This window comes from Manihot esculenta, chromosome 13, assembly GCF_001659605.2.
Source record: "Manihot esculenta cultivar AM560-2 chromosome 13, M.esculenta_v8, whole genome shotgun sequence".
Classification (NCBI taxonomy): Eukaryota; Viridiplantae; Streptophyta; class Magnoliopsida; order Malpighiales; family Euphorbiaceae; genus Manihot; species Manihot esculenta.
Window position 1 is genome coordinate 33,925,122 of NC_035173.2, and position 19,266 is coordinate 33,944,387.

General features: G+C 39.4%; 1 protein-coding gene across 4 annotated transcripts; it reads left to right on the forward strand.

The window, feature by feature from the left end:
* Positions 1–379: 379 nt before the first annotated feature.
* On the forward strand, positions 380–19,248 carry LOC122721624 (B3 domain-containing transcription factor VRN1-like). Of its 4 annotated transcripts, none has more exons than XM_043949977.1 (4): positions 380–865; positions 1,675–2,212; positions 2,368–2,522; positions 19,112–19,248. In XM_043949977.1, exons 1-4 carry the CDS (start codon positions 803–805, stop codon positions 19,163–19,165), a joined length of 810 nt encoding a protein of 269 aa, XP_043805912.1. In that variant the 5' UTR covers positions 380–802; the 3' UTR covers positions 19,166–19,248. The 4 variants fall into 4 exon arrangements, with proteins under 4 accessions (XP_043805912.1, XP_043805910.1, XP_043805911.1 ...); XM_043949975.1 differs by lacking the exon at positions 19,112–19,248 and adding an exon at positions 2,971–3,300 and having other exon boundaries at positions 384–865; positions 1,678–2,212; XM_043949976.1 differs by lacking the exon at positions 19,112–19,248 and adding an exon at positions 2,971–3,300 and having other exon boundaries at positions 385–865; positions 1,604–2,212.
* Positions 19,249–19,266: the final 18 nt, after the last annotated feature.

The window sequence follows — 19,266 nt, forward strand, 5'->3', positions numbered from 1 at the left end:
TCACTAAAATAAAATATATTTATTATTTGCATAACAAAATTATTGTTATATATTTTATTTTTACAATTAATTAATAATATAAAATGTATTATTTTATTTTATTTTAGTTAATTTGATTATAACTAAAAACTTTTTTTTAATTTCAATTCAATGGACAAAGTGCTCTTATGGGATGTAGCTATATGGATTTAAAATTCTCTGGAAATCTACCCTTCAAATCAAAGAAAGAGACTGATTGTGATCTGCTGATCCTTGAAAAAACTCACCATGCCATAAAAAAATAAAATTGAAGTCAAATAACTCTGCATGATGCAGGCTGCAGTTACTCTGTTTATTACATAGAGTACTTTCTTTTTCTGTGTACATGAACTGAGAAAAAAAAAAAAAAAGATAAAAGCTACCCAAATAATTCACTATCATGGAGAGAGAATGTACACAGAAGGGAAAACTTATAAAACTTTCTTGTTTTCTCGATGTTCCTACTAAAATTAATGTTCTTGTTTCTTTCTTATTAATTGTCTTGTTTTTAGTGGATGATGCTAAAAGCTGATTTGAGCTGTGCATGATTTGTCGTGTTTATATGGTGCTATGTTCTTTTTCTTTGCCCTTTCACAGTGAATAAGCCAGGATGTGTATTTGTTTTGCTTTAAAATCCTTTTACTGGACAAATTATTGAAGTATTAGTAACCATGAAATCTTTCGTCGATTTCTTTTGAAAACCCATTTAGATTCTTAACCAAGTTCTCTGTCAATCTGTTAGGCTTTCGCAGATGGGCTTCCATTAAGCTTATAATTCACTATCATGGAGACAGAACCCCATTTCTTCAAGCTAATTCTTGATGCTTCTATCCAGGAGGGAAAACTTGTAAGCTTTCTTGTTTCTTTCGATTTCCTGCAACTCTTAATATTCTGGTTGCTTTCTTGATATTTCTCTGGTTTTTGATGGATGATGCTAAGCATAAACTGATTTGAGCTGTGCATGATCTTATTGGAGTATTAGTAACCATGAAATCTAGTGTCACTTTCTTTTGAAAACGCATTTGGGTTCTAAACCAAGTTCTCTGTCAATCTTTTAGTCGATGGGTCTCCATTAAGCTTATCATGCAAAGCTATGTTGTACTGATAGCAAATGGGCAAATGCTTCCATAACTTAAACTTTAATGCCATCCAAGTTATCAAATCTCTTGCTTCGATTTAGGCTTGTTTAGTTGGGGTAATTCAACAAATAACTTCATGAAGTGTCAAGACTGTGTCTGTTGCCTGGGAAGTTGAAGGCATTTCTTAGGGGAGGTAATGACCTAGTTAAGTCAATTCCTGGAAGTTCACACCCATTTGCACCAAACAAGGCCTTAGTTCAGAAATATCAGTGCAGTACCCTTGATAGGTTAGACTTAGAACTGTTGGAATTCAATGTTCTGTAATTGATTATTGGTTACATATCCTTTTTGAGAAATTTCATACTGAATAGATCATAATTTGTGCATTTGATGCTTTGGCCCATGAAGAGTAAATATCTATAGCAATCTAGTGGTGGCAAAATAGTGTGATATTTTCATCTTATTGATGAATACTTCAGTAAAATTAAAGGCTCAAATCATTTCAGTTTTATGATTGCTCTGTATTTCATCTGCTGAGTGGATATGTGGGATGAGTTAGATTCAATATATGAATCAGGAGATTCCCAAAAAGTTCATAAGGAAGCATGGAAAGGATTTGCCAAGTCCAGTGATCCTTAAGGTCGCCAATGGTTCTATATGGAAAATAGAGTTGTCCAAATGCCATGGTGAAGTTTGGCTGGAGAAGGGTTGGCAGGAATTTGCTAAGCATCACTCTCTGGACCATGGATACTTTTTAGTCTTCAAATATGAAGGACATGGCCATTTCTGTGTGTTCATACTTGACAAGAGTGCATCAGAGATACAGTATCCATGTGAAGGGATCTGCACTGCAGATCAAAAGCCTGAACCTGTGGTGGAAAATAATGAAGATGGTTTCTCTGTTGAAATCATGGATGATCCGTCTCAAGGAAGAAAAGCTGGGGAGATGTCACCATTATCACCACATCAGCAGTCTTGCAAAAGAACCAGAACTGATCCAACTGCTAAAACATTGGATTCGATGTTTTGCAGTTCAACTGAATATCTTAGCAATAAAGCCACTCCATCTACTTGTATAAAGGTTGAGAGTTCAATTTGTTCCAAGGGATTTGGAGGTATGTTTTTACTAATATCATCTGCTTTTCATCCTAAAAGTTTAAAAAAGGTCCATCTTAGCTATGGTGATGCTCAAATTTTGGCACTTAAAAATGATGAACTTTAAGTATTGAGAAGAAACACTGTTCATTCATTATTTGTTGATTTAATGTAGGAATGCTCAAGCAATTAACAGGAAGCAAAAAGGATGCCTGTAGGAAGAGAACAAGGAGTGATTCTAAAGCTCTTGCGAATGCAAACAAGTTCGTGTCGAGTAATCCATTCTTCAAGTCTGTTGTCTGGTTAGATAAGCGGAAGAATTCTATTGTGGTAAGGCCATTAACACATTTATATCCAAACAAATAAATTGCCAGAGTTTGCATCAATCTTGATAGTGAAGAACAGTCATTTTTGGCTTTCTTGACAGAGGAATCTATCTATCTTTTGCATAAAATTCAGTATCTAAACTAACATCTAGGCGGTTTATTTTACGTGCCCTTCTCTCCCAAAGGAGAATTGTTCAATGCAATGTTGTATATACAACAACTAGATATTGACCATTGATCATGATAGTACCTATATAAAACTCACCATAATCAATATCTATAATAAAACCGTTGCACAAAAAATGGTTGTACTGTAGAATGTCTCCTCCCAGAAACACACACATACACTGCTTGCCTCTCTCTCTCTCGAGAAATTTTATAATACAACCATTGTATATATAACAATTATAATATAGTTATTGATTATGGTGGGCCTTATGTAAATTGTGCAGTGTGTCCCAGTGAGCTTCAGCCGGAGAAACATTAAGGACTGCGTAGCAAATTTAACACTTCAATTTGGTGATAGATTATGGCCTGTGAAGTTGATAAGATATTCAAAGTGGAATGTAGTAAGGTTTTGCAGCGGTTGGTCTGTATTTGCACGGGAAAATTCACTAGAAATGGGAGATGTTTGCATCTTTGAGCTGATAAAGATTGATGTGTTGAATGTATACATTTTCAAATGTGATAAATAAATGCTTTGTGTTGTTGCCATTATTTTCTTTCTCTTGGTTAGTACTTGGAACTTGGAAACCGTAAGAAGACAAGAAATCATTGGACAATTTCTATGTATCTTCTCTATTGAAATAAGTGTGTTTATATACATATTACAAGGTTTTATTAAGACAACTTCTAAGAATCCTCTATCAATCAATTAGTATTAATCAGCCTATGATTATGTAATCTTGAAGAATTTATATACAAAAAATCAACCTAAATTAGAAATATTTACAATAAGAATAAAATCCCTTAAATCAAGCCTAATTAGGATCTCAAAAATTTGAATCCTCCTAATTAGGAACCTCCCATGTTGGTCAACACTTTTCCTCAAGTTGCTGCATAGATATCACATATGTCCAAACTTGCAAACCAAGGTATGATAGGTCTTGTTGTCGAGCCATTTGGTAAACACATCAGCTAACTGTTTATCGAAAGTCACATAATCTAACCTCAAGATACCATTTATTAACTTCTCTTTAATGAAGTGTCGATCAATCTCTATGTGTTTCATTCAGTCATGTTGAACCGGAATGTGAGCTATACTGATGGCAGCTTTGTTGTCACAGTAGAAGAGGAGTTTGTCCCTCTCCAATAGTTTTAATTTCTCAAACAATCTCTGCAACTATAGGAGTTCATAAACATCTTGTGTCATCGCTCTATATTCCGCCTTAGCACTTGATCGAGCAACAACACTTTGCTTTTTGTTTCTCCAAGTGACAAGGTTTCCTCCCACAAGTGTAGAGTAACCACTAGTTGACCTTCTATCATCAAGGGATTCAGTCCAATCTGTATCTGTGAATGAATGTATGCAAGATGACCATATTTAGAGAATAAGAGATCTTTCTATGAGTAGACTTCAAGTATCGTAAAATGCAAAAAATAGCTTGCATGTGAAACTCACGAGGATCACGCATAAACTGACTGACTAAGCTGATTGTATATGTTGTGTCTGGTCGAGTATATGAAAGATAAATCAGTTTGCCTACCAACCTTTGACATCTACCCATATCTACTGATTTATCAATCCTTGCTTGTAGCTTGTAATTGCTCTCAATGGGAGTTTCTACTGGTTTGCAACCTAACATACCAGTTTCTTCTAAAAGATAAAATGTATTTTTCTGAAAAATAAATATTCCTTTCTTTGACCTGGCAACCTCGATTCCCAGGAAATATTGCAGTTTTTTCTAAATCTTTAATTTTGAACTCCTGAGCCAGAAGCTTTTTCAGCCGAGTCATCTCTTCAGTGTCATCCCTTGTCATTATTATGTCATCAACATAGACTATAGACTATAAGAAGAGTAATTTTACTCTTGTGATATATGATAAATAGGATATGGTCAATATTGCTCTGTTGATAGCCAAAGGAAATTATAACTCTACTAAATCGATCAAACCAAGTTTTGGGTAACTGCTTCAACCCATACAAGGTCTTCTTTAGCCTGCACAACTTTTTTTGTATTTTTTCATCAGCAAATCCAAGAGAAATTTCCATATATACTTCATTCTCCAAGTCTTCGTGGAGGAATGCATTTTTCACATCAAATTATTGTAGATCCCAGTCAAGGTTGACAACGCAAGATAATAATACTCTGATTAGGGCTGTAAATGAGCCAAGCTATTCGTGAGCTACTCGAGACTCGACTCGATAAAAACTCGACCGAGTTCGGCTCGTTTTTTAAACGAGCCAAGCTCGAGCTCAATTTTGAGGCTCGTCACTTAAACGAGCTGAGCTTGAACTCCATGGTATTCGGCTCGTTAAGGCTCGTGAGCTGGCTCGTTTTTAGGCTCGCGAGCTGGCTCGTTGAGAAGGCTCACGAGCAGGCTCGTTAAATAGGCTCGTGAGTAATATTGTTTAAATAAATTAGTGAACCAATTCGTTAAATAAATTTATGAACAAGTTCATATATTATTAAAAAAATAAAAATAACTATAAAGTTATAAAATTTAAACTATTATAAATACTTGAAAATTATAGTATTGAAAATTACAAATAATTAAGATTAATTATTATAATTAATATTCTTTAAAATTAAATTATAAAAATCTTTTGTATATAATTATTATAATAAGATTCCATAAAATTAATGTATAATCACAAATAATTAATATTAATTATTATAATAAGTATTCTTTAAAATTATAGTACTGCATGATAAATTGAGTTGTAAAAATTATATACATTTTAAAATTAAAGTATAATTATAAAAAAATTTTTGTATATAATTAAGCATACAATATAAAAGATGATAATAATTATCAAAGTATATTAATAATAATTAATTAAGGTTATATGAATGTTGAAGTTAAAATTCAAGTTAACTAATTGAACAAGCATGAAGATGATTATGAAGATAATTAAATTATATTAGCTTGTTTCAACTGTTGGAAGTTGGAATCAACTTTATTCGTTTGATATTAAACTTTGTGTGTAATCTAATTTTATTATGTTGTTGAATTTATATTTATTTGTGTTATTTTAGTTATAAATTGTGTTACTTAATTTTTTTTATGTACACTCTCTTTTTTTTTATATTATTTAAATTAATGATGATTAAAAACTGATTAAAGTGTAATTATTAATTCGAGCTCGAGCATGAACTTGAGCTCGAGCCTGAACTTGAGCTCAAACCAAACTTTTTAATTTTGAGCTCGGTCTCGAGCTTTTTTAATGAGTTTCTTAATCGAGCTTTCCAAGTTCGAGCTCGAGTTTTATTAACGAGCTTCTTAATCGAGCTTTTCGAGCTCGAGCTCGAATTAGGCTCGTTATTAAATCGAACGAGCCTTTCACGAGTCGAGCTCGAATCGAGCTCGATTATAATATTTAATTCTCGAGCCGAGCTCGAATCAAATATTAGATGTAACGCCCCGGAAATCCGGACCGCTACCGGCGCTAGGATCCAGATCGGCATAAGGCCGCCGGGAACCGTAGCAAGCCTGACATATAACCTGTAAACCTGTTTAATCCCATACATGATCATACATAACATAAACCTGTAATTTCTCTCATATATCAACCAAGCATAACCTGTACATAAACATAAACGTGAACATAAACCTCCACTGGAGCCCTCATCAAATGCTCCAATGGGGTACCTCATCATACATAAGCTTGGTTGAATCATAAACATTATAAACATATCGATCATGTATCAAAAGGGAATAACAATACTCATAGGGTCAAGCACATCTATAACTTCAATATACCTCATTACATAACATACTATGATCTCTTACATTATATCATAGTACAATTGTCATGTCCACAATCTAACTATTACATAACCATACTTCCACAACTCTGGCTAACCTCCTGGTCTACCCTGTACCTGCACATCTGGGGTTAGGGGAGAGGGGTGAGCTACAAAGCCCAGTGAGCAGAATAGAGAAAACATATATTAAAAATTTCATGCTTTCATGAAATGCAACACATCACAAACAAATCACATAAGGATGAATTTGTCACCAATAGCCCACTACATAATCCATAATGCCAGAACGTAGAATGGGTCCTGGTCTTTTTCTTATATAACATAGCATAACATTCCAATGTGCCAGGGACGTAGAATGGGTCTTCCTGGACTTTCTCTTAACATGGTGCCAGCGAACGTAGAATGGGTCCCACTGGTCTTACTTTCCGTACCGTACATAATCATATCATAGATTGTGGGCTATGGCTCATCCGCGTTCATCCACATCAACATAAAAATATGCAATGCAACATATTCGTGAATTCTAATGCAAGCAACCTAATTCATCACATGGCATTCATGATGCATGGAACATGCTGAAAAGTTCATTCTTCGCTTTAAAACATAATAAGTCATTCCACTCACCTCTGGATAGCTCTGACCAGACACTGGGGCAACAGACTCACTGCTGGGGTCCTTGGTTCCTCTGGTCCGAACCTACACAGGTGGACTCAAATGAGGGACCAAACATACATGAACATAACTCTAAACATCTCCCCAAAAAACCCCCAAAACATCATGGAATAATCATAGAAAAACATGCAAGAAATGGCTGAACAGGGCACTTTCGGCGGCAGGTTCGGCGGCCGAAAGTCCCTTCAGAGTCGAAAGTCAGGCACTTTCGGCGGCACCTTCGGCGGCCGAAAGTCCCAGACAGAGACGAAAGTCTCTTTTCGGGGGCAAGCTTCGGCAGCCGAATGCTGCCTCCACAAGGGGGTTCGGCGGCCGAACCTGGTTTCTGCCAGAAGGGCAGAAACTTGGTTCACATGAACCCCTTGCCTCCCAAAATCTCCAATCATGCATAAACCTTAACCAAAACATGCATACAAGTTCCTAGGGGTCTCAAACGGTCATATACCCCAACTACAACACTTCAAACACACACAATCAACACACATTGATCAAAACATCAATATTAACCCATAACTCAACATATAACCTAACATGCATTTCTACCCATAGATCTTGCATAAAACTTATTTAAAACACATAAGGAGCTTAAGATCGGCTCTTACCTCTTGAAGATCGAGAGGGAGACGACCTAAACTTGGAGATCCACGAAAATGAGCTCCTGAGTTCCCAAGCTCCAAAACTTGGTTTAAATGCTCAAAACTTGCAATGTGAGTTTAAAACTCAAGAAAAATGGAAGAGATTTGGAGGAAGAACACAAGAGTTGCAAAGGGAAGGTCGGAAGCTTGCTGTGGCCGAAAATGGGAGAAAGCTCGCCCATTTTGGCTAAGTGACCCTTTTATAGGTGGCTGGCCAGGCCATGTTCGGGGGCCGAATGCGCTTCCGCATCCATGCAATGTTCGGCGGCCGAACTTGACTTTCGGCGGCCGAACCTGGACTTCCCTAACTCATGCTTTCGGGGGCCTAACGTGCCTCCAAAACGCATGCATGTTCGGCGGCCGAACTTGACTTTCGGCGGCCGAACCTGGGTTTTCCTCCAAGGACTTTTCATGCAAAAACTCATTTAAAATTATACTCAAATCGTTAAAAACATGAAAATATTTCATAAAAACATGCTTTTACCCTTCTAGAGGTTTTCGACATCCGAGATTCCACCGGACTGTAGGAATTCCGATACCGGAGTCTAGCCGGGTATTACATTAGAGCTCGAGTCGAGCTCGAGCTCGAGCTCGAGCTTCCAAACTTTTTTAATAAACGAGCTTGAGCTTTACAAAACTCGGCTCGGCTCGGCTCGATTACACCCTAACTCTGATTGAGTTCATTTTGGCAATAGGCGCAAATGTCTCCTAGTAATCCACTCTATAGGTTTGAGTGTATCCCTTAGTCATTAGTCTAGTCTTGAATCTTTCAATTGATCCATCTGCTTTGTGTTTCATAATGAACACCCATTTGTAGCCAACAAGTTTCTTCCCATGTGAGAGAGTGACAAGCTCCCAAGTTTTATTTTTTGCCAGTGTTTTCATATCTTCAATCATTGTTTCCTTTTATTTAGGATCTGCAAGAGTTTTCTTCTAATCCTGTGGAATAGACATAGAAAATAGACAAGACAAAAACTCTATAGGATGGAGACAAAGAATCATAAGAGAGAAAGTTAAAAATAGAGTGCTTTGTGTAAGATCTAACTATTTTTCTTTTAGGAATTGGTTTATTTATATCATCAAAGGGATCAAGGTTTAGGGATGACTCACCAGATGGAGAAAAGAAAGATTTATAACACTGAGTAGGCTGCACAATGACTTTTTTTGCTTCTGTTTTGTCTCTTCTTGAGTATCTCCTTAAATCTAGTTTATCCAAACGCCAATTTGGTCCCCAATAGTCTCCCCCTGTATAATAGTCTCCTACTCACCAATAGTTTCCCCTTATATAGTAGTCTCCTCTAGAGTAAAATATTCTAGAGTTATAGGACTAAGAATCATCTTTTCTCTCTCATTGTCCTCCCCTTGAAGAGGTGATGGGATAATACTGAAGTAAGGTTCAGTCTCTCCAAATGTAACATCCATACTGACAAAGTATTTTCTAGATGGAGGATGGTAACACTTATAATCCTTCTGTGTGAAAGAATACCCAACAAACATACATTTAATAGCTCTCGAATCGAGCTTCCTACCTGTCCTAGTATGAACAAAATACGTGCATCCAGACACCTTTGGTGGAACAATATAAGCATTTTTCTATTGTAGTACCTTTAAAGAGCTTTTAAAGTCGAGTTTTGAGAGACATTCTATTAATGAGATAAGCTGCGGCTAAGACTGCATCTCCTTAATAGGTTTTTGGAAGGTTCATGGTAAAAAAAAGAGATTGGGCTACTTCCAACAGATGTCTTGATTTTAGCACAAAAGGTAAAAAAATGAGGAAACACTTCTAAACGATATTTCATAAAATAAATCCAAGTCATTCTGGAGAAATCATCCATAAAAGTGATAAAATATCTGAATTCAGTCTTAGATCCGACCGGACATGGGTCCCAAACATCCAAATTAACTAATTCAAAAGCAGACTCAGCTCGTTTATTGACTCTAGGACTTAAAGAACTTCAATGATATTTTGCAAAATGGCATGACTCACATTCCAGTGAAGATACCTTATGAAATTGAGGGCATAACTTTTTCAAAATCGATAAAGAATGATGTCCCAACTAACAATATGCTTCGAATGGAGACACGACACTAGAGCAGACAACAGACCGAGGCTCCCATGCATCCAAAATGTAGAGACCCCCAAATACATTTCCTTTACCAATAATCTGCTTCGTTACAAGATCCTGAATGAGACAATGGTTAAGAAAAAATGAAACACAACAATTTAGGTCTTTGATAAGTTTACTCACAGAGATTAATTTAAAGGCAAAATTAGGTAAATTTAGCACAGATGATAGGGTAATAGAAGGAGTAGGTTTAACAGTTCCAGAACACTCAGCATTATAGATTGACCCATCAGCTATAGTAACAGGAGAAGATGCTTTATGAGATTGAAAGATAGAAAAAATATGAGGATTACCTGTCATGTGATCCGTGACACCAGAATCAATAATCCATTTGTGTGAAGAGGAGATAAGGTAAGTTTTACCCGTTTCAGCAATAGTAGCTACAGGAGCGAACTTATTACTTGTATCTGTAACAGCCCGGAAACCGGTACCCTCTTTGTAACGGCCCAAACTGCTCGGCACTAGGATCCAGATCGGCTTAAGGCCGCCGGGACCCGTAGTAAGCCTGCTATGAACTCTGTGTACCTGTTAAAATCCCATACATGATCCGACTGGACTATTACTTTTTAAAACTTTTCTTTACAACTACCAGACTTAACCTTTAAAACACTGTACTATAGGTCCAATCATATGAACCAAATGCTCAGACCTACTAATCTGAACTAGCCCTCAGGGCTATCTGTAATAAACCAGTGATACTTTACCAAGTAACCTCCATGCACTATGCTCTGAAACATAGAACCCACCCTGTAGGGTCAGCATATCATAAGTTAACTTGGCTACCATAGAGTCACAGGAATCAAACCTGGTCTTCTCTATTGGCCTTTCTATGGATCACAGGAATCAAACCTGGTCTTTCCTCTGCACTGGTCTTTTGGGTCAAGGGAATTAAACCCTGTCTTCCCTCACAGTTATACTTCACTGGGTTTTTGAACCACAACATCTATTAAGCCTGGTTGACTCATTTCTCATCAAGAAACTTAAAACAGGATACATGCATATACTCAAGGGATCAACATACACTACTATAGGCAAAAGCACATTCTTAGCTCATAAGCACACTGACTTATTACATCACTTGCCAACTCTTTCTTTATATTTACATCATGTCCACACTATGCTATTACACATGCAATACTGCAATCGACACTCTGCTGCTTCTCACTTCCCAGCTACTCTGTACCTGCAACACTGGGGTTAGGGGAAAGGGATGAGCTACTAAAGCCCAGTGAGTAGAAACACTGAAAAACAGTTCATTCATACGCATTTACTATGAAAATGTATCACAACTCAAGCATCTCAATATATCTTGGATTAGACATGACCCCAAAACTCCCTCGACGGGCTATTGAAGTCGCCTTGGTCCAATCCCCACTAAGGTAGACATGACCCCAAAAATACCCTCTGTCAACACTGACCTGACACAATGACAGGAGCCGAAGCTTAGGCTATTGGAGTCGCCTGGGTCCACCTAATCTCTGATCACATAATATGCAATGCAACAACTTCGTGATTCTAATGCAAATCACCCTAATATAAATCATAGCATCCATGATGCATGAACTATGCTCATACAGTCTGTGTCTGTAGTAAAAAGAAGATTAAGTTTCGTTCTACTCACCTCTGCTCCTCTGGCAGAACTGTACTGACTCTGAAACCTCTAACACTGATGACCTCCTCGATCTCTCGGGTCCAATCCTAAATCAAATGGACTCGAATGAGGTGTCAAACATACTCAGAATCACTCTTAAACAATCCCCTATAAACCCCTCTGAACCTCTGAAAACCATCACATAAAGCATGCAAAAGAAGGCTGGACAGGACACTTTCGGCGGCAGGTTCGGCGGCCGAATGTCCTGAACAGAGCCGAAACTCACATACTTTCGGCGGCCGAATCTCCTCTTTCGGCGGCCGAACCCTTTCGGGGGCAATGTTTCGGGGGCCACTATACACTCCAGAGACGAAAGTCCCTGTCCTTCGGCGGCACCTTCGGCGGCCGAATCCCCCTAACAGAGCCGAAAGTCTAATCCTTCGGGGCAGGTAGGCAGCCGAAACCACCTCCTCATCACGTTCGGCGGCCGAACCCTCTTTCGGCGGCCGAAGCTGGGTTCTCCAGTTAGGCAGAACCTCGCTCTCCTCATACTCAACTTCCCCCAAAACTCACTCAACATGCATCTCAACACACATATCAAGCATATACTCAAAGATATGCACAAAGGGGCTTAGCCCAAGCTCAAAACCCCAAAAACAACTCAAACAACATACAAAGGCACAAAGGGTCCCTAAACCCTCACATGCACAACTCATGCAAAAACTCATGCATAACTCCCTTCTCCCTCCATAAAACTTGCTTAAAACATCATAAAACATAAGGATCAACACATACCTCTTGAAGAACAAAGGCTGGTGTGATCCCAAACTTGAAGATATGGAGATCCAAGCTCCAAAAGTCTCCAAGCTCCACCTCCTTGCTCCAAGCTCACCACTCTTGAATTCAAGGAGAAAACTCATGAAAACCTTGAAAGATTTGAAGAGAAACCATGAAATCAACCCAAGGAAAGCATGAACTCACCTTAGCCCAAAAGAGAGAGAAACCTCCTCTTTTTCCAGAGCAAGGAGCCCTTTATAGGTGGTCAACCGCCCCTCTTTCGGCAGCCTAACCTGCATGCGAAACCATGCAACGTTCGGCGGCCTAACTTGGCGTTTCGGAAGCCGAACCTATAGCACTTTCGGCGGCCGAACATTACCTTCGGCGGCCGAACCTGCATTTTGCCTCCTTAGTCTTTTCTCTTCAAAACTCATATCCTTTCTAACATAAAACCATTAAACCACTTAAAACCATCTTAAAACCTTTGTTTTACCCTTAGGGAAGGCTCCGACAACTTCGAATTCCACCGGACGGTAAGAATTCCGATGTCTGAGAAAGCAGGGTATTACAATCTACCCCCCTTACAAAAACATTCGTCCCCGAATGTTCTTGCTCTAAAACATGCATACATAAAAGAGACTCGGTATTACTGGAGTGAAAACTCTCGGTCTTCCTAGCACAGTAAACACAACTGAGCTAAGCAGGTGAGATCTCCGGAGATCTCCCCCTCTCTAGGAGACACCTCCAGTACTACCACAACGTCTCTTACACAGCAACAGCTTTCGCTGCACACTCTGATCCTTGCCCTTCTCTCTTCATCTGTACTAAACTAGCTGCTCCTCTTCTGACTTCTCACGACTAACTAATACTAACTTGAACTCACTACAGGTAGTACCCGGATCTCAGATCTATCTAGGAAACACGACCAGCTCCTGCTAGCTGATCCAATAGATCATCAATCCTGAATGGGAATACCTGTCCCTGGTAGTGACCTTGTCCAACTGCTTACAGTCGCTACAAGCCTCAAGGATTCATCCTTCGTTTCCCGCAACTATTCTGGATCATTCCAGAGTGAGGTACTAGGTCGGATAAAACCCTTATCTACCAAGTCTCACAACTGCTCTCTACTACTCGCTCAACTCTGCAGGTGCCATCATGTAGGGAAAGAAAGAAATGGTTCTGGGTCCAGAACCATTTCTATCCCAACTCTATCTCCCTGACAGATGATAAACCTGACAGCTCGTCTGGTCAGACGTCTAAGAACTCTCTCAACCACAGACACAGAGGCTGGTTCCCTAACCCAACTACTAAACTCTCTCACAGGAGTTAGAACCCTCTAACGACCTCTCCTGAGCAAACTCTGAGCCTGTAGGGCTGACATCAAACCTCTAGGCAATCTACTCTGTCCCTCCTAGGGACTACCTCTAGTCTATCCTAAACTGTGAGCCTAACTACCTTGGCTCTACTGACTCGGTAGCACTACGAGTAGCTAGCCACTCCATCACTAGAATGACATCGAACAGTCCAATCTAGAACCAAAAGGTCAGCTGGAAGGCATCCACTCGCTACATGCCCCGCCTCTGATGGATCATACTCGGGTCGGCTAACCCAAAGAGGTAACTCTCACTCTAAGCCTAGAAGTCATCAAACCCATCCTATCTGGCTCTCACAGCAACAGGAGTAGAAAAACAATAGGGTTCACAAAAACATGCCCATCAAAACACTCTAACGTGAGCATACCTGGCACCACTGTGTTTGATGCGACTGCCTCCTGTTGAGCCTGGGTGAAGATCCTAGCCGAAGCTGACGGACCTTCTCTATGGAAACCCCTGAGGGATAAGAGGCTGACCCTCTTCCTCTGCCTCGACTACTGGTCTAATCCCAGACCGGACTCTAACCTCTCCTAAACTCACTCTTCTTTTTCTTCTCTTCCTTTCCTGCTCTTACTTTTCTTACTCTTCTTGCTCTTCTCTTACTCTTCCTTTACTCTTTCTCTTACTCTTCTCTTCTCTTAGGGGTTGCACTTAGAGATGAGAGATCACTCTCACTATACCTGGGGTTATAAAACCCGAGACCATAGCATCTCCTAGCAACTCTCTCAGTACCCTCTCTGGCACACTAACCTCTAGCTACTATCTCTTCTCTGAACATCTCTCTCTGCTAACCTCGCTCATCAACTGACATCCTCTAGGGTCCAGTCCTCCTCTGACTGTATCAAAGGACTTCCTAGAGTCCCTTGATATACCCTCTCTATGATGCTATTATGCTGTGCTCAAGCAGAACAGAGGAACAAGTATTTCTACCTTTTCTCTCAGATGGAACTCCTGTCAATCCCATAGACCAACGAGTATCCAGCATCCTGCTTACTAAGAAAGGAGCACACACACAGAAACCATAGCATCACATAGTCCATGTGGCAACACATGAACCCACATCAAACATGGCACCACATAAACATAACATCATATGGGCATATCATCATGATATGATCCATGTGATAACACATGAACCCCATACACATGCAAAGCATCTCATCTCATACATCCTGAGGGCTAAAGGATCTTCCCAACATGCATCCATAACATCAGATATCTCATATCATCAATGCACATGTATCTCACATGGCATTACACATCATCATATAGACAGGACGCAACATCCTATCCTAGTGGACATGATCTTATCTTATTGTGCTTGCCCTCTACGACAACCTCTTTCCGATGTGAGATCTCTCTAATCCCTGAGCATCTTAGCTCAGCACACCGTACTCTAGAGGCCCTATGCTCTGATACCATCTGTAACAGCCCGGAAACCGGTACCCTCTTTGTAACGGCCCAAACTGCTCGGCACTAGGATCCAGATCGGCTTAAGGCCGCCGGGACCCGTAGTAAGCCTGCTATGAACTCTGTGTACCTGTTAAAATCCCATACATGATCCGACTGGACTATTACTTTTTAAAACTTTTCTTTACAACTACCAGACTTAACCTTTAAAACACTGTACTATAGGTCCAATCATATGAACCAAATGCTCAGACCTACTAATCTGAACTAGCCCTCAGGGCTATCTGTAATAAACCAGTGATACTTTACCAAGTAACCTCCATGCACTATGCTCTGAAACATAGAACCCACCCTGTAGGGTCAGCATATCATAAGTTAACTTGGCTACCATAGAGTCACAGGAATCAAACCTGGTCTTCTCTATTGGCCTTTCTATGGATCACAGGAATCAAACCTGGTCTTTCCTCTGCACTGGTCTTTTGGGTCAAGGGAATTAAACCCTGTCTTCCCTCACAGTTATACTTCACTGGGTTTTTGAACCACAACATCTATTAAGCCTGGTTGACTCATTTCTCATCAAGAAACTTAAAACAGGATACATGCATATACTCAAGGGATCAACATACACTACTATAGGCAAAAGCACATTCTTAGCTCATAAGCACACTGACTTATTACATCACTTGCCAACTCTTTCTTTATATTTACATCATGTCCACACTATGCTATTACACATGCAATACTGCAATCGACACTCTGCTGCTTCTCACTTCCCAGCTACTCTGTACCTGCAACACTGGGGTTAGGGGAAAGGGATGAGCTACTAAAGCCCAGTGAGTAGAAACACTGAAAAACAGTTCATTCATACGCATTTACTATGAAAATGTATCACAACTCAAGCATCTCAATATATCTTGGATTAGACATGACCCCAAAACTCCCTCGACGGGCTATTGAAGTCGCCTTGGTCCAATCCCCACTAAGGTAGACATGACCCCAAAAATACCCTCTGTCAACACTGACCTGACACAATGACAGGAGCCGAAGCTTAGGCTATTGGAGTCGCCTGGGTCCACCTAATCTCTGATCACATAATATGCAATGCAACAACTTCGTGATTCTAATGCAAATCACCCTAATATAAATCATAGCATCCATGATGCATGAACTATGCTCATACAGTCTGTGTCTGTAGTAAAAAGAAGATTAAGTTTCGTTCTACTCACCTCTGCTCCTCTGGCAGAACTGTACTGACTCTGAAACCTCTAACACTGATGACCTCCTCGATCTCTCGGGTCCAATCCTAAATCAAATGGACTCGAATGAGGTGTCAAACATACTCAGAATCACTCTTAAACAATCCCCTATAAACCCCTCTGAACCTCTGAAAACCATCACATAAAGCATGCAAAAGAAGGCTGGACAGGACACTTTCGGCGGCAGGTTCGGCGGCCGAATGTCCTGAACAGAGCCGAAACTCACATACTTTCGGCGGCCGAATCTCCTCTTTCGGCGGCCGAACCCTTTCGGGGGCAATGTTTCGGGGGCCACTATACACTCCAGAGACGAAAGTCCCTGTCCTTCGGCGGCACCTTCGGCGGCCGAATCCCCCTAACAGAGCCGAAAGTCTAATCCTTCGGGGCAGGTAGGCAGCCGAAACCACCTCCTCATCACGTTCGGCGGCCGAACCCTCTTTCGGCGGCCGAAGCTGGGTTCTCCAGTTAGGCAGAACCTCGCTCTCCTCATACTCAACTTCCCCCAAAACTCACTCAACATGCATCTCAACACACATATCAAGCATATACTCAAAGATATGCACAAAGGGGCTTAGCCCAAGCTCAAAACCCCAAAAACAACTCAAACAACATACAAAGGCACAAAGGGTCCCTAAACCCTCACATGCACAACTCATGCAAAAACTCATGCATAACTCCCTTCTCCCTCCATAAAACTTGCTTAAAACATCATAAAACATAAGGATCAACACATACCTCTTGAAGAACAAAGGCTGGTGTGATCCCAAACTTGAAGATATGGAGATCCAAGCTCCAAAAGTCTCCAAGCTCCACCTCCTTGCTCCAAGCTCACCACTCTTGAATTCAAGGAGAAAACTCATGAAAACCTTGAAAGATTTGAAGAGAAACCATGAAATCAACCCAAGGAAAGCATGAACTCACCTTAGCCCAAAAGAGAGAGAAACCTCCTCTTTTTCCAGAGCAAGGAGCCCTTTATAGGTGGTCAACCGCCCCTCTTTCGGCAGCCTAACCTGCATGCGAAACCATGCAACGTTCGGCGGCCTAACTTGGCGTTTCGGAAGCCGAACCTATAGCACTTTCGGCGGCCGAACATTACCTTCGGCGGCCGAACCTGCATTTTGCCTCCTTAGTCTTTTCTCTTCAAAACTCATATCCTTTCTAACATAAAACCATTAAACCACTTAAAACCATCTTAAAACCTTTGTTTTACCCTTAGGGAAGGCTCCGACAACTTCGAATTCCACCGGACGGTAAGAATTCCGATGTCTGAGAAAGCAGGGTATTACAGTATCCATGTTAAAATTCACAACAAGAAGAGTGCCACACAAAGGATCAAATGTTCAGACTCAAACAAGGCACATCACCTGCCTTCAAATAGAAACAAAAAAATACAGACCCAGCACAATACCAAAAAATAGAACAGAAAGGTATTGTACTACCCAAAAGAAAGATCCTTTAATCAGCCAAGCCCGATGATAGAAAAGGTACCAGAGGATGGTCGGAAATGTCGAGGTAGATGAAACGGGAGGTCCAATGGACGTCCCACACGCCTCCACTCGCTGGAGCGTGAAATCTGTAGCAGAGACAACGAACGGCGTGTGAGACCCTCTCACTTGCCGCTCGGTCACCGATCTTTGAAGATCGGCCGAAAATGCTTTTGCGCTTCTTCCTAGGGTGGTAGTGAGACAAAATATTCATTAGAAGAGGTGATTCAAACAAAATAGCCTCCTTTTCTAAGAAGACCATAGAAAAAAAAAATTTAGAATAAATCCAAAAACTCAATTCCAGAACAAGCTAAGAGACTCTTATACCATATAAGCAGATAAAAAATAATTAGGTAATTTCTGTGTATTTTCTCTATTTTATATACAGATTACAATATTTTATTAAGTCAACACTTAAAAATTCTCTATCAATCAATTAGTATTAATATTGTATAATCTCCTTAAATTATGGACATATTATATTCACATTCTAATAGAAATAAATTATGAAAATTTTATAAATTAAAAAAAATAAATTTTTTATTCCGAATAATAAATTTGATAGAAAATAAATAAATCAAGTGGAATTTTTGTGAAATCTTTGATTTCAAACCAGAGACTTAATTAAGTTTTTGAGTTCTATTTAACTTTATAATAATGCCAATTAAACTATGATGTTTTAGAGTCTTTGGTAATCTGTTTGCTCATTTGTATTGAAAATTTGAAGAAAACAAAAGCTTAGAAATTAATAAAGGACCATAAGATTATAGTATAATAATGATTTATTTCATTGTGAATTTTTTTTCTTCCTTTTGTGTATATGAAAATGTTTAAAGCAAATAACATTTTAAGTATGAATTTCTAATTTTATACCTCATAAAATATGCCAAAATTACTGAATTAATATTTTAATTTAGTTAAAGCATTTTTCAAGTAAAATACTAAATACAGATAAAATAGATGCATAGTTAAAACACAGAACTTATTACTGTATTTTTATATAAGTAAATTGGAAATAAATTATTTGTAAATAAAATAACTTTGATTTAAATGATTTAATCATGTTGATTAATATTTAAACTGAATAATTGATGGGAAATATGTTCCACTTGGAACGACATATTACCCCCTGTCCCTGATGTCGGATTCAACACAGGACTTCCCGTTCTAGCTGGAAAGGCAAGGTTGGCTAACCCATGGGCCCAAAAGTTGGCTTCTTTGTCCACAGGCTGCACCTAAGCTTGCCAGTTTCTGCTAAAAAGATTTTAACTTGCCAGTTTCTTTGATTATGGTTTTGCACTGATTTTTTTTCACACATCATTTTCTGGTCAATGTTTCAGAAATTCAGAACCAGCTCCCTGCAAGCTGCAACTTACACCAGAGCAGAAAACTGAGACCGAAGACAAGTCTACAGTAAAAAAGCTTGCCTTTTCCTTGCCCTTCAGTACTCTCACGAAGAAAAACTGCAGATTTCTCCAATTAGAAATCAACATAG